The sequence below is a fragment of the Ictalurus punctatus genome, chromosome 16 (assembly GCF_001660625.3).
Source record: "Ictalurus punctatus breed USDA103 chromosome 16, Coco_2.0, whole genome shotgun sequence".
Lineage (NCBI taxonomy): Eukaryota > Metazoa > Chordata > Actinopteri > Siluriformes > Ictaluridae > Ictalurus > Ictalurus punctatus.
The window spans coordinates 2,507,412-2,531,905 of NC_030431.2; the positions used below are offsets into that span (position 1 = coordinate 2,507,412).

The 24,494-nt window shown below is 40.5% G+C and overlaps 1 protein-coding gene across 5 annotated transcripts in view; it reads right to left on the reverse strand.

The window, feature by feature from the left end:
* LOC108277089 (uncharacterized) overlaps positions 1-24,494 on the reverse strand; it is a 49,458-nt gene extending 24,964 nt beyond the window's left edge. For 2 of the 5 annotated variants that reach the window (XR_008398067.1, XM_053686631.1), the window contains exon 1: positions 22,920-23,404. Coding sequence is in view for 2 of the 5 variants with exons in the window: in XM_017489457.3 (XP_017344946.1) it covers positions 22,920-23,143 (224 nt within the window). In the remaining 3 variants the exon portion in view is untranslated. Of the gene's footprint in view, positions 1-22,919; positions 23,419-23,846 lie in introns of those variants that run through there. The other 3 variants (XR_008398066.1, XM_017489460.3, XM_017489457.3) reach the window with 3 other exon arrangements.

The window sequence follows — 24,494 nt, forward strand, 5'->3', positions numbered from 1 at the left end:
GAAGGGTTGCTGGAGGAGTTGCTAAAATGTGTATTTAGGACTACACGTCTATTTTATTTTTTAGACGGAAACAAATGAAAGAACTTGCACATGCGGTTCTTTTTGGACGCGATTTAGTAAAAAGCTTCCCGCGCCCTCATTTTCTGGGTTAAAGCTCTGTGGGGAGAGAAGAAAGCAAGGTGGAGGGCAAGGTACATCTTTGAAAAAGAGCTCTTCAGTTTCCCAATGGAAAAAAGCCAAAGCCTTCTACCTTTCCTTAAATGCTTGCAGGGGTTTGCCAGGCAACGAGCCAAGAAAATGACTTTGACCCGACTGCCAATCAATTCGGGCAGCGCGGGGCCAAGACTAAACAGGCACTTTTTCGGCGAGTCTCATTGGCTACAGCCGCCTCCTGCGGGCGGGGACGAGCACAGAAACGGGGCTGTTGACAAGGGAGAAGGGAAGGAGAGAGCTGGTGCACGACGCATATTGAAAACACGTGGCCAATAGGAGCGCAGGTGATTAGTTGGCCAAATTACTCCGTTAAATGCGTCGTTAAAACAACAGTCGACGTCGTGAGTTAATCGGACGCCGGCGGAGGAAGCCACTGCCACTCCGCTGCATTCCTGTCAGTTCCATACAAAGAAATCTTCACCTCGCTGTGTGTTGCTAGGCAGATTGTGCTTCCTAGTCAAAAAGTCTAGATATTTTTTTTTTTTTTTAAAAATACACAAACGATGAACCAAAAATCTTTCTGTATGTTTAACCCCAAAATTCCCTGTCTGGTGACAACCCGCGTTATTCGTGGGCTCCATTAGTGGTGAGAAATCAGTCCATTAAAAGAGAAGTCCTTGATAACAATGTCACAGCATGAGTAGTGCTAATTTAATTAATGTCGACTTTGAGAAAGGAAGGCATCTCTTTGAGGGGCTCAGCCGACCCGAGGTCTCTCTTAAGCCCAGTTCAATAGAACAAGACATGACTTTGAGTCTTTTCCTCCTTTTTTTTTTTTTTTTTTTTTTTGCAGGGTCAGGAATATAACACACATTCAATTAAAACTGGAGGCTTAATAAGTTTCTGAATAAGATGCATTGATTACCTGGATTAAATACTGCTCAGCTCGAGCAACTTCTTCATCTAACAGTAGAAAACCAATCGATGCATTATGAATCTCAAGCATCTGACTCTGGCGAGCGTAAACGCAACCTCTTCTGCGTGACTCCATAAACACCCTTGAAATCGATTAAAAAATACAAATAAAAACGCCATTCAACATGGACCGTTAGAGCGTCGCCCTAATTGACCAGAGCGGTTAAGATCAATTTGAATAATGCTGAGACTTTAATTACTAGTGCTTTATTCGTGGGGGGTCATAATGCGAATCTTTGCGAAGGGCACTGTGTTATCAAGAATAACGATACGGAGAAATAATAAAACGCAAACAAATGTGCGGTAATTAATTAACGATCGTACTCGGCAGGGCTGGAATCAAATCACGCTGTCGGTAATGTCTCTTCCGATGGAATTAAAACTGAACGCAAAATGATTTCTTTACACAAAAAAATAAATAAATAAAAAATAGGAGTTCCACGGTCGTGATAAAATCGCCGTTTTACCCATTTCTAACGTCGACGACTCTTGAGCAGCTTTCCTCATTTGTCACACTGCGTAGTCGTGTTTCCTCGAGTAATCCTCAGTACGGCATCTCCTTGTCGTCTTCGGACAAGCGGAAAGAAATTCCGAAATGCCGCTATGATTAAGTAGAGGCGTTCGATAAACGTCATTCGTGAACTAGTGAACATACCGACACCCGAGTTTCTATATGAAACATCAGTAGCTTGTGTGTTAAATCTTAGCCATATCAATGCTCACTCCCATGTCATGTGAGTGAACTAGGCCTTGAAATGTAAAGTATATAAAAACATGAGCTTAATAAAGACAAGGTCATATAAACATACAGCCCACAGACTATTTATACTACTTGTATCATTACTGCTATTATCCGTGATTATTATGAGGACTTGCACATTACTGCGATTCTCCGTCATATTAGAGTTATTTACAACAGACTACTCTGCACATCTATATTTACTGTAATCCACTGTATGTACCTACTGTCTCATATTTCACATCTGTGTACTGCTTATCTCAACCTACTGCACCTCAATTCCTAAATAAATAGGAATTTAACCTAACTGCTATTTGCATCACTGGTATGCATCATTCTGTTTACCTTGACCCGTACACTGTTTTCTTAACTTATCGCACCCTAACCTTATTTATTTCATCTAACTCATTTACTATTTGCGCAACAATAAAGGCGATCCTAACCTAACCTCACCTATTTACATCGAATTCATGGCCTGCTTCTTTCCGCTGCCCGTTTAAGTACCCTAATTTAAAATTCCCCATGCCGAAACCGCATCCCTCTACCGCTACGGCGAACGGAATTAAGTATAAAAAAAAAAAAAACCCGTTGGCATTTTCCACCGCCTGAGATGTTGTCGACTCAGCAAAATGCTCGGAGAACCACAGCGGGAACGATACACAAAGGCGTAATTATAATTCTCCTCTGTGCTATGCAGGAAATTTACAGAACCAAAATTGCTTTGCATTTATAGAACAGGAAAACGATGACCTCCTCTCGGCCTGAGAAAGATGTAAACAGTCTAGGTAGCGATTATATGCACGGATTAGTAGTGTTTTATGAAGACGGGGAAGAAGAAAAAAAAAAAAAAAGAAAAACAGCCCAGGTGAAAGGACACTGTTGATCACAGAGCAACAGTGAGAAAATCCTGCGCATGACATCCTGTGCTGGTTGTTAACGAAAATGCACAGACGATTCACGACGACACTTCAATCCACCTTCATATTTACTCAGATTACACCCTGGCGGTATGTAGTTCTGGTCGATTATGATGCACACGACACTGTGTCATGGATGTTTGGGTAAAGTTGGTATCTGAGTAACGTACAGGAAAATATGAGCAGGACTGGTACAAAAGGTTTGGTTTGGTTACTCCTTAAGAGTAAACATATCCGGATTTGCATTTATTTAAAAAAACAAAAAACAAAAAAAAGTACTGCTGAAATGCTAAAAAAAAAATGCCAAAGGAGAAAAAAAAAAAAAAAAAAAAAGAGAGAACTTAATTTCTTAATTTACGTTATGTTCTCAAGACCGCGATGAGAATGTTTGCTTTTCGTCATCCTTCGAGTTCATACTGGGGCATAATCGAAACTTTATGTTTGTCCAGCATACGGTGAAATGTGCTTTTGGTCCAACATGTAGTGCGCCCACCAGAGCTCTGTAGCGTAAGCAAAGTAAACAGGTTTAAAAAAGCATGCCTGTAATGGCATTACCACTGGGTCCCCCTGCTGTGTTACATGTTCTCAGCCTCTTTTGTTTGGTGTTAACCCATTAAATCCCACATAAGAGGCCATTGAGACGAGTGTCATGTACCCTGGGGGGCCACTTTGTTTGGAACAAAGACCTTAAATGGGTTACACACCACTGCAACTGATCCTCCCCGGTTGTTTCCTTGGGTTTGTATTATTCTTAGACCGTGCTCCTAAACAAAACATTAAAGGTGAAGTATGTAATGTCAAGTGACATTACTCTACTTCTCAAACTAGCTAGCAGTAGCAAGAGCTCTGCCTTGGAACTTTCCAGACCTTTTCAGTGTATTACAATTTACAACCCAATTCCAAACAATACTTATAAAAATAAATAAATAAATAAATAAATAAATAAATAAATAAATTTACACTTTGAATCTTGACCTCTGTTAATGTCATGAATTGCCGGAGGGAGTTCTGGACTTCCCAGATTCCCAGCAGCCACTGCACGGCTGCATCACGGTCACATGACCACCTACACCTGATCCGTATTCCTGTTAACTAGCACTTGTGTGTATATAGTCACTGTTTGCACCGCGCTCCTCGTCTTGCTTTGTTTGTCCTCGAGATCGTGCGCTCTCGCCTCGTGCGTCTTGTCCTGTTATGTTTGGTCCTCGTCTCTATTAAAACCTTCGATCTGCACGTGCGTCCGTCTCCGCCTCTCCAGGTAGACTTGACCATCTGACACTTTTTGCACTTTAGCTTATTGTAAAACCATGCTGGAACTCTCCTCCAGTGCAACTTTGAAGACAGACAATACTGACCATGTTTTCAGAACTGAACCAGAATCTGGGAAGGCTGGTGTACTGGTTGCACACGATCAGACAGCCACGTGGCATTTGTCTCTACATGCTATGGACACTCTTTGAGAATCTGAACACTTCCTGCCAAGAGACACCTTTACGTTAAATCAACCTCTGGGTCCTGTAACAGAGACGATGTTTTAGCTATGATAATTGTCAAATAGAATTAGACGTGAACAGCTGGCAGAGAAGAGTCATTATGGGAGAACGGCTATACAACCTACGCAAGGTAAACACGACGCTGGTGTAATTACTGCACGTCTGTCCTCGATGATGAATGATGGCTGGCCTTGAAACCGATGGCAAATTACCATTTTAAAAATAGCCCGTGACGTGAACGGGTCAGCGAAGCCGTGACTCGAACAGCCTCTGTGTATATTTATATAGGAACGGACACACCGAGGGCTAATGAGGCCCAGTAACCCAATTAGTACCTCGTCCTGATCCTGCTCCAAACTAGACCTCGATCTCCAGCGACCGGAGTCGATCCCAAAAGGTGGTACAGAGCTCAACCCTTCCAAGCCGCCAAACACGAGGCTCTCTAAACAGAGGCCTTCGGCTAACCGGACCCGCTCCGGCCTAATGAGACTAGGACTATGAGAAAGACTACCACAAGAATGCTGTGTTTTCAAGAAACGATAAAAATTACTGAATTCGTTTTGCAAACAAATCCAGCGGTTTAAATCTCGTACCTGGCTTCCGAGCACAACTCTGGGGAAGCTTCGTGGACATTGCAGAAATACGTCACATTCACACAGCAAGTCGAGCACTATATCATTAAACGCCATTGTATGGGCAAGCTAATGTTTGCGTTTGATCTCGCGGCCCAGCTGGAGTGCTCTTGACTCTAACCAGTGGCACTCTTAAACAGAGATCAGACGAACGCCTCTGCTTTTCAGATAGTTTATGAAACATGAGGGACTCTGTCAGAGCACACAAAGACAAGTTTCCTCTCGTGGTTCCGCTAACAAAGTCCCCCCTGTCCTCACCTTAAATCCCTTTTGGCACAAATTCCTGACTCCTTGCCAGGATCGTCTTCTCACATAAGGAAAAAAAAAAAAAAAAAACCCAACCAACAATGGAAGAGTAGCGCCAAAAGCACATCGCTCGAGTCTATGAGCTCCTGTTTTACTGCCTCTTCGATAAAAGACGCCAAAGTCAGACGACGACGAATCAACAGATGCCTTTTTCAGCCCCATTACCCCGGACCACAACAAACACCTAATGACACCGCCACCGGGGACGTTCACGGAGGTGCGGTTATCGCTTACACTTAGCCGGATTTACTCGTGTTTTTAAATATTTAAAATGTTTTGATGATTAAATATTAATCTGCACTTTCTTTTTAATCTTATTTCTGCTTAGCATGTAGATTCACACAGAGTGTGAATATAACCGAAGCTCATATCAGGACAAAAATGTCATTATAATGAAATATAACGTGCGTCATTAATTCTTTTAATTTTAAGGTAAAAGTTTAAAAAAAAAAGAAAAAAAAAAAAAAGAAAAGAAAAAAAAAAACTTATTAAAATGACTCACTAGGCATATTTATTCATTTTTTAAAAATGTTATTCAACTAATCTGAAATTAATTTACTGTAGAACCACTCTTTTTGTCGCATTCTGTGGGGTTTAAAAAAAAAAAAAAAAATTGTAAAGAAATAATCACAGAATGTCCTTAAATAAAAAAAAAGGCTTCTGTCATTTATTTTCCAAGCATCCGTTCTCAAAGGGTGGTTTTTCTAGGATACTTCTTTGTGTCCTACAAAATTGAAGTAGTGTGTTTGTGGCCGTCCAGTCCACAGTTAATTTTGTGCAGACTTCAGAAAGAAAGAAAGAAAGAAAGAAAGAAAAAAAAAAGTAGTTTCAAGACTTTTTATTTATTTATTTATTTATTATTTCTTACGTATAAGATTCATAATGAAACACAGTCATTAATTGTTGGGGGAAAAAAATAATACATGAAAAAATAGGAATAAAATAAAAGTCTAAAAAAAAAAAGAATCCTATCTAAAAAAATTTTATAAGTATATATAATATATAAATTGTCTAAAATACCGCTGGTTGTCGGATTTAGGTTAATTGCATTTTTAAAAAATAAAACCAGAAGTAGAAACATTTAATGTAAGTGAAATCTACAATGTTTAACGGTATATTCTTTTACACTGGAGTTCAAAGAAAATGGGAAACTATGGAGGGGGAGGGAGCTTGCTAGAATTCTCAAGGACAAGCAAACAATTTCTTTGGATAAGAAGAAGAATATAATCAAAACAAATCCAGAAATAACTTCAACCATTGCCTTCCCTGTCCTCCTGCTTTTAAGCTCCACATTCAAAAACCCACCATTCCAGCCGCATGAGCTAAATGCGAGTAATGTCCTGAGATCTGCCCTGTGTTGCGGCTCTTTTCCTCTTTGTGCACTGCACCGAGGTTCATTTCAGCTCCGTATTAATCCTGCCGCTGCTCGGCGAGCAGGTGAACTCAGCCGAAGGCTTTCCCACGATCCGGGAGCAAATCCGCTGCCCTGAGCCCTTCCTAAAAGACGGCCATCTGTCCGCTCTGCTTTCACTCTGGGAGGGCAAGCGTCAGCTGCATGACCAAATTCAACGTTCCAACACTTCCCCCACAGTCACAACCCCCTGAACCTTAAACGCACGCTGTCCACAAGTCATGAGAAGCCAGGCGTTAAAGACGTTTGCTCTTCGTTCGTTTTTTTTTGTTGTTTTTTTTTAAAAGAAGGACGTAATATGAAACCTTAAAAAAAAAAAAAAAAAAAAGTCTCACAGCAACAAACGACTGTATAAAAAGCGACAGTATTTTTAAAGCGTTGAACTAACTAAACATCACGAAGAGGAAAAAAAAAAAAGGATACCACTTTCTAAAACAAACAATATAATCACTATGCTTTCATTTCTAATTCATCTTTTCCAAAAAAATAAGAGATGCCAAACAACCTATGCGATCCAAAACACAGAAACCCACGGCCATACACAAATAAATACACTCTCGCAGACGGACAAATCTTCCTCCGCGGATAATATCTTCTTCTAAAATAAGAAACTGGTATCACCGAGATCATGTGACACACTCTACCTCTGTACCTCCTCCCTCTTTTTTTTTTCTTCCCCCCTCTCCGAATCTTCCATGTGCTATCATTTTTGTTTTGCTCTCAAAAAGCTGGCACGCTGTTTGAGGAGTATGTCCTGGACCGTCCTCGTCCGCTTAAAATGCGTGACATTGCCTCGGCGGGAGCATGAGAACCAGAGGCTCCTCAATAGCGAGGTCTCCATGCTCTGGCCCGTAACCATGGAAGCAGATGCCTCCTCTTACCTCCCGGTGGCCACGGGGCTGCACACCGATTCAAAAAGCGGGTCCCGCCTCGATTTCTCTTCATCCCCTAGCGAACTTGTCTGCTCTTCAATAGGGGCAAGTCACCGAGCAGGTCATTGGTCTAGACTTCGTTTGCACGGTCCAGGGAGCAGCCTTGATGTAACCCTTGCTCTCCGGCTGCAGGCGTGAGACTGCGGACTGCGGGACGTCAGAGACGCCGAATTGAAAAGGAGCCCTGTCTGATTTCGCCATTGTGCCTTTTCATTCATCGATCGAATGAATATCGAACCTTCTGTTGGTGCATGTGTGAAACAGATAGCTTAGCAAGCATTTTTTTTTTTTTTTCCCTCCCACCTCCTCCTTCTCCGGTAAGGACCAGCCAAGTGGCCTGCTCCTGTTCCTATTCCCCATTTAATTAATTACATAAACTTTTCTTTAAAAAAAATAAAAATAAATCTAACTGTATAAGTTTTCTCGTGACACTTAATCGAACTTTTTTTTCCTTACTTTTAAAACATAAGTACGTATTCAATTACTGTTGCTGGTCATCTTATGACTTGGAACTCATTTTTCACTTGCTTCCTACAGAAGATTTCATTACTGTTATTAATAACCTCTATTTTAAAAAATAACCGCACGTTATTACCGAACACGTCCGGGAGTTTATCCGACACGAAATTAAAACCATGAATCGAAATACGGCATCTCATGAATACCGTAGACTTTTCACCTTCAAATTCTTGTTCCAACATCCTAATTTCCATTTTTAGAAAACAAACAAACAAAAAAAAAACAACAGTCGGATTATAACGCGTTTGAAAGGTTTTAACCGACATATTATATAAGGAGAACATGTTGATGTTAAAAATATATACTAAAATAAGTAATAAGTGGTAAAATATCATAAATAAGTGTGCACAAGATGTTAAAATGTGACTCCTGTAATCTTGTTGCTTTAAAAATTTAGGTTTTTTTTTTTTTTTTTAACAAAAAACAAATTAAAAGTCAGTGAAGGCAAAAGATATCATGTGATATTGCCCTGAGGGACACTTCCTAGTTTAAATATAAAGACACACACACATAGATTTGTATATTAAAACTATTTTACAGCTGTAGATTAATCTGTACTGTAGAAGCTCATAATGTAAAATTACTCCCGAGTATTTTATTTAAATTTGTAATACTTGTTTAATTTTAAAACTTCAATATTCTACAGCATTAGCATTCATCTATATATATATATATCTATATATATATCTATATATATATATATATATATATATATATAGATATATATATCTATATATATATATATATATATATATATATATATATATATATATAGCTATCGATCTATCTATCTATCTATCTATCTATCTATCTATCTCTATATCTATATCTATATATATCTATCTCTATATCTATATCTATATATATCTATATATATATATATATATATATATATATATATATATATATATATATAACAAATATACAAATATATCAAACAGTTGCCTAAACAACCGTCACCATTCAGGCGAAGTCATCTAATAATAAAAACGAAGGCGAAGGGAAATCCTGACCGTAACGTCTACGCTACACTTAAGACGTGTAAAGCGTGTTTTGACGGAAGCGCCGCCGCACTCCATCTGACACGTTACCATGGAGGTCGGGAATGAGGGAGCGCGGGAGGAGGACAAAACCCCCCGGCTGAAAGTGAGCAAATTCAAAGGCAAGGGAAGGAAAAGGAGCAGTGGAGTGAGAAGACAATGTTATTGTTCCCAGGAAGCAGAAAATGAGCATCGCAACGGTCTTTAAGCCGCTCGACTCTGAAGCATAACGGAGTGAAACCCGGGGCCGTAAAAAAGACGGGGAGGATTCCAAACCTCGGCGGCGGCACGGCAGAGTGAAAGTACAATTTCACATTTTTGATTTCTTATTCAAGTTTTTTAGCTGTGGCATACATTACAGCTTGCATCACTACAGCTGCTATTAACTAATTACAAAAGGTTTAACAGCTAGATCATTCTTTATCTAAAAGGCTGCTGTCATAATGAACCTAAATGTTATTTTAAAAACTATTTTATATATATATATACACATACATATATATATATATATATATATATATATATATATATATATATATATATATATATATATATATATAAACACACACACACACACACACACACACACACACACATATATATATATATATATATATATATATATATATATATATATATATTATATATATATATATATATGAACGTATGACTTAATAGAGAGATTATGATCTACTTGCTCCCAATATTTAAAATAAATAAATTAAATAAAAATGGAATTAAGTAAAATAAGGTTAAATAAAATATACATGCAGAAATCTTTGCCTAATTTTAAGCAGTGATTCCTGTTCCTTTCTTTGAGTTCAATACAAATATTTTACCTATTAAATATAATATATATATATATATATATATATATATATATATATATATATATATATATATATATATATGTTCTCATAAAAGGTTCCTTACAAAAGGTTGCTTTATTGTGAATGTGCTGAACATGTTACTTCTGGTTGAGTGCTTAAAAAAAATAAAACATCATAAATCATAAATGCGCTGTATTACATAACAATTTACCTTTCGCACTTTTTCAGTTTTTCTCTCCGTGCATATTCATCGATCCAGTCATGTGTCCTTACTCAAACGTTCACACACAAGACGGTAGCGTGCCGAGAGAATATCGAGGGATTTTCACCTATCAAAGTGGATATAAAAACGATGGGATGCGTTTTCTAGCTTTTCGTGGTGGAGCGTAGCGCGTGTTAGCGGCACAGAAAAGAGACAGGACCATCAGCTGGTTCGTGAAGGAGAGCGAGAGACGGACAGATGACGACCGGCACACGTTTCGAGCCCCGGGTAGGAACAAAAGCGGAAAAAGTAGTCAGAGGGCATGAAAGCTCCATGTCTAAGCCGTTCCTGTGCGTCCCGCATCGCTGGCGCACTTTAGAAACATGGTGGTTGTCAGCCACGACTAAACACCATTAACTCAAGTTTCCACACATCCATCACATTAGCTCCATTAGAGGAAGGCCCGAATGACCGCAGAATAAATCAAAAACTGGTCTGGGCTCTAAATATATTCAAGGCCAACCTGCTACATAGCAGTACGCTTGTTACTGGATCCAGGTGAACGTGTTAAGAAAAATGCAGATTGTAGATTTTCCACCAAATCGAAATGAGCCGTGATTAATAAATAATAAAAGTTGGACGACGTCCTAATATTACAAGTAGGTTTTTCATTACATTATGTTAATTAGAGGAAGTCTGAATGAACGCACGCAATCCCCAAAGCAAAAATATTCATATTTCCTTAGTAGTTTTCTTAAATAACCAGAAATCGGGGGGCGTGGGGGGTTAGACGACACACACACCAACAACCGAAATGTTCCTCAGGCATTACTGTAGCTCATACGCGCAATCTAGTGTATAAAATGCAAAGTAAAAGAAAAATCTACATGCAAATGAATAAATCTGACATTAAACTCTTTATTTTTTCCCCACATGGATAAATTCTTTGCTCCACGAAGATCCGTCGCTTAACTGAATGACGGAGCAACAAAAACAAATTCCACGGTAGATGTCATACGGCTTTAAAAAAAAAATAAAAAAAAAATTGTTCATGAAGTAATAATCTTTTTAGCTTAGCATGCTTTGCAAGAACATTTATAATAAATATATAGTTACGATTGCGCTATATGTTTGTCATTTTGTTTGATCTTAAAAACAGACTCGACTAGTTTATATATTACACGGCGGCAAAAACGAGAGAGAATACGTTTCGATACGAGGTCGGCTACTTCTACCGGAAAAAAAAAAAAAAAAAAAAAAAAAACACGCTTGACCGAAGGTGGCTACGTCGAGGATACTGACCTAATAAATGAAAAGCGATCCAATTGAATTATAAACATATTGTAAAAAATGATCGATTGAAACAGGAAAGCAAATACGATGATTTCATGATTTTTAATATCACTGTTCCAGCGCTAACGTAATATCCGCAGTATCCGGCACACATCCACAGACTCGAGCGGACAGACTGCTGGAGCACCTAAGGATGCCACTACTAATAAGAGGAGGTTAAAATAAAATAAAAAAAAATAAAAAAAGAAAACTACGAATGCAAGTCCTCCCCTAGGGTTTATAATGTCCAGAGGCACTACTCAAGGTGTCATATTCACTCGGGCTAACGCTGCCCTCCCCTCCAGCGACGGACTGTGGATCCATAATGACGGTGTCACTTGGAATCGCCCTCCCTCTTTTCCCACTGCACATCCCACATCCCACATCCCACACGCATTCATTCATGTGCATGAAGCACCCACAGAGACACGCGCATTACAGCACGAGTCCCGCCGTTACACGAGCTCTAATGTCAACATTACCTCACTCACCTAGTGCATAGCTGACTAATGGGCTATTGTCACTCGCAACGGTTCAAATGCTAACAAAATAAACAGCTGGAATCGGCCTTGTTTAGAAAGGGACGTTATAATGGGTGAAGAGAGGCGCGGGATCCGGCGGTGCCACTTTCATATGTAAATCCGCAGTTCATTCAGGCTAAATGACGGTGGGCGAGACGTAAACCAAATTAATTACGATCGCAAACAAAAACGCCATTCAAATACGATGACCGAACGCACTCCATTACACGCCGAGAATACGGGTGCAGCACGGATTCTTTTAAAGTGTCAATATGAATCTGCGATCATTTCGGTCCAACATATTAGTGCGTATAGAAAGCCTTCGCGTGATGTCTTTCATCGTGTGCTTAATATTCTCCAATTGTGAGGAACTTATACTATTTTAATACGCGATTCACTTAATCAAGCTTAAAGCAAGCGTGAGGAAGTACGCATGCGGCGTGTGTGTGAGCGGAGCTGCAAAAGAAAAATGTCAATTTAATTGTTGTTAGAGTCAAAGATTTAAAAATAATAATAATAATAATAATAATTAATAATAGTTTAACAGTAAATCAAGCCTCAATAACATGAACATTATTTTTAATATCTTAATGTTATAATACGAACGTTTTGTTGTTGTTGATGTAAATTAAGAATCCGTTTATCGAATATTTGGCATGTAGACCACTTGACCATATTTAATTCTTTTTTTTTTGTTTGTTTGTTTGTTTTTTGTTAGTGCCAAAGACGTACTTTCATTCTAACGCATTAAACCATCTTCACATCCTTTGATGATAATGGTCCTTGATATTGACTAATGTTATTCATTTACACTAATTTAAAACACACACACACACACACACGATTCACTTGATCCAGCCTTAAAGAAGTGTACGAACGTCAGAAAGGTGGGTTTTAAACGCAAGCTGAACTGAGAATCCCTTTCCCAATTTATAAATGGGCGATTCAGTCGTGTCATTTTGGTCTATTTTAGGTAACATATTATTCAATTACTTAATCAACTTGCGTCCCGAAGAAGTATTTTTACACTTAAGTTCAAATTATAAAAATCATTCACATTCTTTGATGCGAACTGTCCTCATCATTGATCGATTGGTGTTCATTTTTTAAATAATTTAACACACAAGATTCAAAGAAGCATCAGAATAATAAGAACATAGGTGTCAGAAAAGTGTTTCAGGTTCAAGGCAGCAGTAAAAGCGGCTAGTTTTTACAAATGAACGGCGTTTTCATTTGACTCGCCCACGTATAATTAGAGCTGCAATCGAGTTGCTTTTTTTTTTTTTCCTTTTTAAAATGTGGACTGAATTAAGAATCAGGTTTTATTACTTTATGAATTCTACCTTTGGTAAACATTTTTTGCTAGGGACAAATTTCATTCTAACAACCTATAGCAAGTAAAATGTGAACTGAATTAAGAATCACTTGGTTGACTATTTCAAGAGTTACACCATTTAGTTGTTACTAAATTGAATTCAGATTATTCAAATTCGATTTATACTACGTCATACCCTAAAGGCGGGTCAGAATCTGATAATCAGCTGTGTTTATGACCAGAGTTGCAGTCAAGGTGATTTTTAAATGCAAAGTTTGTTTACTAGACATTTAGCCAGTTCATTTGGTTTGTTATATATATATATATATATATATATATATATATATATATTTTTTTTTTTTTTAACTTGTGGTCTGTAGTCCATGTGTGTGCTTCTATGTGACAGACTGTGTGTGTGTGTGGACTGGAAGGAAGAAAACAAAAAACAACAAAAACAACAACAAAAAAAAAACCCAACTCTGAACACACAAAAGGCTCTACTGTCTATAAAGGAACAACACATTCTCAAAGACACTCAGGTTCATGAACGAGTGAGTAAACGAGCATCCCGTCTGCCTTTCCACTGCAATGTTTCTCTTTTAAATGAGGCTAATGGAGAAACAACAGAGTGTCCTCATTCGAAATGACTGTAAGGCAAAACCCATTTACCTCATTCCGGATAATAGATCACAATATTACTGTCACTCATCACATGGTACATTAGTAAGATGTTTGTAAAAAAAAAAACAAAAAAAACAACAAAAAAAAAACACACACACACACACACACACAAAAAATCCCCTCATAACATGATATAAAATGTGCTAGTACACAAGGCATTGCCTTATAATTGACAGTTTATTCAATTACAAACGGGCTATTTAACTGACATTATATATATATATATATATATTTTTTTAAAAAAATTTATATCCACTTTATTCAATGTTCGAAAACGACGATAAGCAAACATAATGAGAAATGAATCAGCAAAGACTAGAAGATTTGGTCAAGGAAGCAGGTTTTTAAACATGAGCAGCTACTTCGAGTAGTTCATTATTTTTCAAAATGAAAAAACACATGCCTGACACATGATTAACACAATCGTAAACTATAATGTAAGGTGACAGGGCATTGATAATACGTACTCCATATCCAGCAGGACGAATCTTATTTGGTGCAAGCCGTGCGATTGGGCTGGCAGGAGCCTCGCACCCTGAGGTGAGATTATGAAGGAGGTATGCATGACCAAAAAAAAAAAAAAAACAAAAACAAAAAAACGCTTTGGACTCGACCGACGTGTTTCTTTTGTCCCAAGGGCTGAACTATTCATAAACTGTCTGTTTTTTTTGTTTTGTTTTGTTTTTTAAAGCTTGTGGATCTAAATTACAGATAATGGAATTACTATTAAAATCTCTCATCTTACAATGCGGAGATAATTCATTTATTCGTTCTTTTTCCTTTCATTTTCTGCCCCCTTAAACAGAAATTGAGAGCATGGGAGAAAAATCGTAACGTCGTGTGTTACGTTAAGCCGACTTAATCACCGTCAGGGTTTTTTTTTTTTTTTTTAAATATTTTTTTTTTTTAATGGTTTTGACAGAAAAGGGGAATTCAAATGCATGGAAATGTTCTGATTAAAAACCTGAATTAAATGGGTCGGAAACATTTCTGCATGATCCTTCAGGCCAGGCAGGGGAAAGAAAAAAAAAAAAAGAATCAAATGAAACAGAAGAAGGAGAAAGGAAAAAAGAAGGTTAGAGAAATAACAGTGAAGCGAAGTGACGTTTGTGGTCGGTCTTTGAGAATGCCTCGTCGTCGTTCAGAGAGACAGAGTGTGTGTGTGTGTGTGTGTGTGTGTGTCTCAGAGAGAGAAGCCGTGGAATGTGCTTTGCTTTTCATTTCTCCTCAGCACTTGGGCCCGGGTGGTCAGGGGTCAGGCCAAGCAGGCCGCTATTCATGGCCAGATCAAGTTTATGTGAGAATCTGCTCCTCCTTTGGCCTCCATTAGCATATCAATGCTTAATAAAATCGCTGCGTGAACGTGTGAGATCCCGTCACCCAGGAAGTCATGCTGAGAGACTTTGGCTTGGGAAAAGAAAAAAAAAAAAAAAAATCCCTCTTTGCTTTGTGTTCGGAATAGACCGCCCCTCTAACCACCCACCCACCCACCCACCCAAATCACCCCTCCCTTTCTCAAACAACACAACTGCTTCTGCCATATGCACAATCAAAATGGTACACACACACGTGCACACACACGTGCGCACACACATAACCTCTACTTCACACACCCCCTCCTGAGCGCTCTAAGCTCTCGCACATGCACACCCGCAGGTCAATCCCAATGTCAGCTGAGCAGCTTGTCATATGCGTACACATGTGTGTGTGTGTGTGTGTGTGCACGCACACACACACACACACACACAAGCTAGATGATACATAGTTTTCAGGGTGTGAACCGACAGTGACGCGTGGGGAACGCCTCGCGCACGCAACCCCGCTTCCTCTAACGGCCTCATCAAAGCCGGGCTCCTGTGGGGAGACCAGGGAAGCAAAACATACGAGAAATCAGGAAAATAGGGAGGAATTAATCACATCTCTGGCATTATTATTATTTTTTACTTCTTTTTTTTTTTTTTTAAAATTCTAGTCGAGGTGACCAGTGACGCGAGTGAACCACCGAACCTCCACCACCTCTTTCTTTTCCTCTCGCTCTCTATTCAACAACATTATACTGCAGTCCGGAGAGACTGTTTGTGCCTGACGGGCAGGACAAACGTCCCTCTTTCCTTTAAGACCGGCTTGCAGATGTGAAGCCGTCACTTGCAGGAAGGTAGGTGGGGGTGCGGTGCGATGTTTCGTTTATTTCGATCTCGGGAAACGCACTGCCGAAAGAGAAAGAACACACAAAAGAAAGATATGGGACGTGGACTGGTGAAAAAGTGATGGACTTTTGTGTGTCTTCAGGCTTCCTCCATTGTCCCTATACGCATCACACTGTTCACGTCAGGTGACGTGGCATGTCTCGCGAAATGAGCGCTCATAAACTCTTTTATTATCCGGATATTAATAAACATAAACACGTATGCTTGTGGTTTTAAATCTCTGTAAAACCACAAATCTGCTTTCATTACAGACTGAGGACAGAGCATTTCTTTAAAACGCTGCTCCATAAGCAAGGATGAACTCATGAATGAGCGGTATGTAAACAAGCATTCCCATTAATGCAAATTTTTTTTTTTTTTTTTTTAAACCCGGCAGCAACAGCATAGTATCGTTAAATCGCGAATATAATGCAGACGCTGTTCTGACTGACGCCTCTGCGGTGGTGTTTGGAGACCAGACCCAAAGCTGACACTCAAAAATCCAGCGTACTTCGATTTACGGTCAGGTGTAAAAGCTTACATACTCGCAAGGCCAAAATTCACTTAAATATCCTCTGAGCTCAGGAAGGCCATTCATGACAAACTACACACCCTTCGGCTCATTTTGCCCTCTCTTTAGGTCCGTTATCTTTCACAGGATACGGCAATACTTCGCATTTAACAATATGGGGTGCACAAACTTTTGTACTCGATTGTCCAGAACATCAAAGCACAAAAACGTCAACTCTCCTGAACGCTAAATTCCATCGCTGTACTAAAAAGAACCACGCCCCTTTGCCTGGTGGAAGCAAGTACACGCTCTGGATCATAAGGGCTCTATTTTTGTGATAATAAAGCGCACAAAAACATGATATAAAGCCACCGCATTTTATATTTTCGGTCTCAACGTGACCAGTCACGATGTGATAACGTGGCGCATTAAAACACGGGTTGATTTGGTATATCGGTATCTGATCGGGTCGGCTCGGATCCGAGCGTGTGATGAAAGAAGGGCTTCTCATGTCATTTTTTTGCTTAACAAACCACGAGTGCCGTATAAAGCCCTATATGACCTATATATAACCAGCTTCGACAACAAAACGCAATTTCACATCACCTTAAAACCCTGACGAAACTGTTACTGCATTGCTTGCTCCATTTGTTGTTACTGTTTCTGGATTTGACTAGTTCGTATGAGAAGTCGCCTATTTATGTTGAAGAGCGAACGGCGAACAAACGCGTCGAAGAAATGGGACTCGGAAAAAGTCAGAAAAAGACCGTCGACGATGCGTGCACATTTTTGGACCGAAACAGGTCTGAAAATCCCTTTGCTTTGCTGGATTTTGAATATCACACCCCCCTACTGTGTTGCTCCACCTCCCTCAGCGAAGCACATTCATTTCTGGCCCATAAAAACAGCGACAGGACACGCTGGCTCGCGACCAACCAAAATAGCAACACGCTGGCTTTAACCAGCGAATTAAGCTTGCGTCAGAACAAAAATAGAGACATGACGCAATTAAGTTATAATTCTTTTGATGGCCATTTTAGTCTTCATCGAGTATAGCACTGACCCCATGGGCCAACCGCAGGGCTGCGTCTGCATGGCACACGAACACAGAATAGCGCCATGACATCAGCGCCCTATCATTTCGAAAGACGTATAGAAGGCCCACAAACGCCGCCACAGGCCCAGATGAGGCTGTCATGTGAAACTCTAGCTAACCGATATGCACTGCTTTTCATCGTAGCTGGGGCCAGGGGGCTCAAATAGACCCCGCCAGCCATTAAGAGCCGATCTGATTACCGCACAGTCTGGGGACTCAGACCAACAACCCCCCATCCCCCCCCCACCACCACCGTGATCTTTAAACATCGGGGCACCGAGTTCATCCCGCTCACGTCAGACGGCAGACATTTCCAGCTTGAGATCTCTCGGTTCGGCTGTCGGCTCTTCCAGAGCGAGCATATGTGCGCTTCTCTGGCCAAGCGTAAGCGAAACCAATCACCGAGGTTGTAAACAGAGACACAAATCCCCCCCACCCCACCCTGCGAGGAAGGTCCGGGTCTCTGATTTAATTTCCTCTCTCAGGCTAGACTTTTGCATCACTCTATTTCTAATTACGTAGTCTTTTTTAAAAAAAAATTTTTTTTAAAGTGCTTTTGTTATTTTTTTCAGCATATGATCTGCGACTCGGTTGATTCTCCATAAAGTTAACAGATTTAAACTTCCCAAATACGTCGACGTGACAAATAGCTTTGTTCCTGAGACACGTTTCATTGCCGGCGTACCACGCCGTCTTAAGAAGCAATCTCCATTTTATTTTATCCACCGAGAGCAAAAACATTCATCTGATTAGCAGGTATGCTGAGAGGTACGGGGCCTCATCTTCTACCCCCATCTATTCATTGCCACCGTTTAATTTATTTTGGCTGCATAATCCTTTCACTCTCAATAGCAAATTTAATAGGCCCCATGACCGCAGCAACAGACCAGTCAATATAAAAACCAGACAACTCATTACTTCACACGCTGCTATCTCCTGCAGCTGGAGACTTCATGTACACAATAGCAGCAGCAGGCTGTATTAAGTTTCCACTTGCCAGATCCCCCTTTATTGCCTCTAAATCTGTCTCACAAGAGCCCTTTAGCTGTGTGTGCACACACACACACACACACACACACACACACACACACACACACACATACACTCCCTCAGGAGGAGACTCCCCTGTGTCTGGTCTGGCAAGGTCATATGAGACTCGGCCTTATCTGCTCGCGTATGCACGCGAAACTTCGGCCACATGTTCAGACGTTGTTTTCCTGCTGGCGAATCGGCTAGAGATGTCGACTTATTCTAATACGCCTTTTTAAGAACGGGTCACTTAAGAACTTTTTCGTTACATTTTTTTTTTTAAAAGACTGTGTCCGTATGTTAAGCAGAAGTATGTGCGAGTTGGATTTGAAGGAGATAAATGAGAGCGTTTAACAAAAATGAATTAATAATGATTCGAGTCGAAAAGGGGGGGAAGAAAAAATGAAGCCCGTCTCCATATTAGAACGTAGCTGCATCGATTAATACAAACCGTTCGCACAAATCTGCGTGTCCGTGTAAAATACCTACCGATTTTTAAAAAAACGAAAAGCGCTCGGCTCGGCTCGTCAGAACACAGACTGCTGAAACGGAATCGATTTAAACGGGTTAAAATATGGAATGATTCTAAAGGAGTATGAACAGCCTTTATGACAAATCAAGCGTCGTGATAAATCGATGTTTTTGAGGTTATTTGTATCTCCCCAGGAACATATCTGGTCTCGGGACGAGCGGAGATCCGGCTGCACTGCGTTCATCCGGATAAATAAAAAATAAACTAGCAAGTAAACAAAATAGTTTTGCCCGTCAAAAGACTGCAGTCTGCTTTCTGCACTGTGACATCATTCTCCCGAATTACCGTGGCCAAATCGAGAGCGACACGACGACCATGTGATGAGACAAATTTACAGCTCCTCAGAGTCAGTCCAACTTCCAAAGCCTGGATCATTAACAGCACCGACCGGTGACGTTCTCCTTGAGCCGCTCCTCCAATTACGGGCAGACAATAGGACAAGTTAACCCCATGGTGCCTTGCCATTGTCTCACACTAAATATTTGCCTTTGCCTTTTGTGTCTGGCGTACTCCCCTTTCCTCGTATACTCTTTACACCGCCAGTCACAGCCCTCTCCGCCCTCCCACCCTCCTGGAAGACGTCCTAATGAAAACGGCCTCCACGCCCGTCAGCCTGGCCATCAAAGGAGATGCCCGGTCATTTCGAGTGGACCGTGGCTCTGAGACAAGGAGACGTGTCGCGCCCTTCCAATGAGCCCCTGCCGTGGGCTTAGTAATGAGGAGGAAGTAATACCACTGTGCTCAGACAGCCAGTCTTCTCCCATCTCTGGCACTGCCGTCACACCGTGACAGCACATGCGCACCTTTGAAAGATACAGCTGAAAACGTTTATTTATTTATTTATTTATTGGGTGGGGGGGGGTGGGATGGGCTAAAAATAAAATCTCGTCTCCTTCGGGCAAGTTATTACTATTTTCTTCACTCGATTACGAACCTTTTATTTACGCTCACACACCTGTCCAGATTGGGAACTGCGTAGATACTGTCTGTGCTAAATTCATTTGGGGGGTGGGGGTGGGGGGCTAGTTCTATCTTTCTCTCAATCCCTTTTCACTCAGCTTTGTGCCATTCAAGTGCACTGAATAAGAAATGGATCACTGCGAACGGCCACAGTCTCCGGCTCAGACATGACATCATCGCTTTTATGGCTCACCCGGTGAGGGACTGTGTGGGGGAGAAAGCTCCTTAGTGCCATTTCACTGATAACAAAACCTGTGTGTGTGTGTGTGTGTGTGTGAGAGAGAGAGTGCGAGAGTGTGTGTGTGTGTGTGTGTGTGTGATAGAGAGAGAGAGGGGCAAAAATTCAGACAGAGCACCTCAATGGTACACAATGGACAAGTGTAGGAGATCTGTCATTGAAACAGTGTCGTATTGTGCCTGAGACACAGTAATGGGACGGATTTATTTATTTATTTATTTATGTAAAAGGAGTACAAAGGAAAGGTGAATTATATGACAGTTAATTAAACATTTGATTTTAATTAAGTGTTCTTGTCTTGCTAAATGAACAAAAAAACCCCAAACAACCCAATAATAATAATAATAATAATAATAATAATGATAATGAACAGTAAACGTGATCTAACGACATACTGCAGACGAAGAATGACAAAATTTGAACAGACACAATTAAGGTGTCTAATCTATCTTAACGACGACTGTCTTATCTTTAACACACTTATCATAACAATAACAGCCTCTCAAATGACGTGTGTGTCTGACGCAGCAGCGTCTGTACAACCTCACACACGAACGGTATATTTGGATAATGTTTAGAGTGCCAAAACTTTTTTTTTTTTTAAAAAAAAAGGAAATAAATTAACATTACGACGGTTTACTAGCAACTTCTCCGAATTTCACAGTCAGAAAAGTCAGAATTTTTTGAATAGACAGCTTTCGGATAAAATCATATAAATGTATATAATCGTACATACGTATTTCACACACAAAAAAATCTTCTTATATAAAGAAATAAAATAAATAAAAGGCCACCACGCTATGTCTACTTTCACGTCTCGAAAAGTTCTCACGTAAAAAAAAGCCGAGAAACGATCCTGCTTTTTAAGACTGTCGAGATCAGTTCCTCGTGAGGAAACGTAATACCTGGGGAAACACGTCGTATGAGGTGTTGGGTGGGGTGATGTGGGGCGATGTAGAGTGGGGACGGGGTTTCTGTTCCTCGACATGCCACCAGACACCTGGAAGCTAACAGCTCATAAAACACTGTGGCTAATTGTGGTTTTCCTTCTTTTCCCTGCAAATGGCAGCACGACACATTTACGGCCCGAGAGGCAGTTACAAACGCTCTGCACCTTGCGTGACGCCTGTTGGGGTGGAGGGTCGAGCGAAAACCCCACTTCCACCTGACTATCCGTTAGATCACGGACGCACACGCACGTATGAAAAATAACACGGCCCCTTTCCTCCAAAGGTCTCGAAATATATCTTAACTAGAGCAGTCCTCATTAGGGTCGGTGTGGAGAGCACGGCACATCTCAAAGGAAGGAAGCTGTGTGAGAATGTGTGTGTGTGTGTGTGTGTAGTGAGGGAGGGAGGGAGGGAGGGAGCGGGGATAGGAGATAGCCGTGTTTCAGAAAAGTCTGGGCAACAACTTGTGCCTGGAGACACTTTATTAGGGAACAGCACAGACCTCTGCCAAAAATAAACCTTCGCCACAATGACTTCATGAGCCCTCGATAAGAAGGTGTGCGATTCTGCTACTTCAGAAGATAGTGCCCTACATACCTAAAATAGGGAGCTGGATTCACTGGAGTGTACAGAGAAAGATCGCCGTATCCCACTTCGGCTGCAAAATGGTACATTCTGGAAAACATTTGCATGTCCATGCAAATAAGGCTTGACTATACTAATTTATTTGTGTTGTTGTTGTTTTATAACCCCCCCACCTCATTTTCTGAAACGGTGCACAAAATTATAAAGCAGTTTCAGAAGGGAATATATATATATATAAATAAAAATATGTCGAGAGAGCTTCACTGCGCCCTTGATAAAGTTGCTTACAGTTTGGACAACAAAGAGTCCAGATGAAAAAACATTTCAGATGCAAGAATGGAGGAACTGCAAGAAACAGGACTATTTCACATGAAATACTTTTAGAAAAAAAATGTCAAAAATCTGAGTTTAAATGTATTTACTGCCAATAGAAATGTAAAAAAAGAAAAAATACCAATGCCAAAGTAAATAGCTAAGACAGCTGATATTGTAGGTTGTATAGGAATAAAAAATATTAACATGCTCAATGAACAGAATAGTGAACTTTGAAATACATCAAACGTAAAATATATATATATATATATATATATATATATATATATATATATATATATATATATATATATATATATATATATATATAAAAACATTTTCATTTTTTTTTTTTTACTAATTAGATTTCAATTTCTCTTTACTAAGATACTAATACATCCTCAGGGTTATTATTTCTTACACAGAATTCCTCCTTACGAACTGCTCAATAAATGAGTGGATAAATACATTTTTCTGGAATGAGATGAAGATATTACAGGCCAGCTCACTTCCTCTACTTACCTGCCCTGAACAGAACAAACTCCCGAAAGCAGGTTATCAGGCCTTAATATTTTCCCTGTCCAATTTCCGATTCTGAAAGACCGCACGTTATTATGGAAACCCATTACCTTTATATATTCCCCCCCCCCCCCATGGAACAACTTCAGAAATATCCAGAGCACAAAGTTAAGTGAACTGAATTCGGAGCGACCTTGGTATATAAGCAGCGCCAAGTCAAACCACATTTCCTATTACAAAGAAAACCTATGTCCAATTCTCTGCAGGAGCGAGGAAACCACTTAGTTTCGCAACTGCTCAGGCAGTGCAATGTACGCTCGTTTCCGAAAAGTCCCCCTCGTCCGTTGCCAAGTTCGAATCGTGTGCGCGTTTCGAAGTGAAGTTGTGAAACGCAGGAAAAATGTACATGAAAAGGTATTACAGCAGGATGTGTACGAAATGCACGTCGTGCAGGCCTCGGGCAGATTTATGATCAGCCGTTATATCTGATTGGATTCTCTATTTCACTATGTACACACACACACACACACACACACACACACACACACACACACATCCTTTTAGGGCCATGAACAGGCAGCACAGAAGGCATTCAAACAGCACAAAGCCCTCGTTTTACCAAAACCCTGCCAAAAATGATAAGGTAGACTGAAATTTTTTTTAAAAAACCACTCATGTAGATCTCGAACCTCGTTCTCTGCAGGAAAGAGTAAACAAACGCACACTTCTGCAAAAACACTCCCGGGTATCGTTGTGAGGATTTTTTTCCAGCTTGAAATACAGAACAGCCTTTTGTGTGTGTGTGTGTGTGTGTGAGGGAGAGTGAGAGTGAGAGAGAGTGTGTGTGTGTGTGTGTGTGTGTGTGTGTGTGTGCGGTGCATCCAGGCAACTTTAGCCGAGCGAGGGACAGAACAGGAGAGTTGTACTCACTGTAGTGGATAAGAGTAGCCAGCCACGGACAAGGGAAAAGAATCCGCTTTCTCGTCCTGATCCATTCTGTATTTCAGAGCGGTTTAAAAAAAATAAAAAATACAAAGAAAGAAAGAAAGAAAGAAAGAAAGAACATCTCTCTCCTGGATGGAGCTGCTGAAGCGAGGCCCCTTGTTCCCTCGCTCCCTTGCTGTCAGGGTTGGGAAACCGGCTTCTGTGTGCCGTGCAGCTGTGTGCTTCTCCAGCACCACCATCCTCCTCCTCCTCCTCCTCCTCCTCCTCCCTCGCTCCCTCCTTCCTTACTCGGGTCCCAATACAATGCACTTCTGTACCACGGTGCTGCGAACATGGCCGAAACGTTGGATGTTTCCTACTGAAAAACGTACCGTGGTGCGCAAGCAGAGCTCGAGATATGTTTTTAAAATATAGAAATATATAAAAAGCAAGTGCGAGGAGAAACCTTCGGGCACTGCCTGGTGGCGAGAAGAGCAGGTTTAAGTTTGTGGCGCACCGCTTTCCCCCTCCTGCTCGTTTTGTGGAATCGCTGCTTTTTTCGGCGGTGGGAGGGGACAAGGCCGAAGCTCCCGGGCTGAGGAAACTGCGCATAATCCCTACCGGCAGAAACTTCCTCCCCGGCGCTGGTAACAA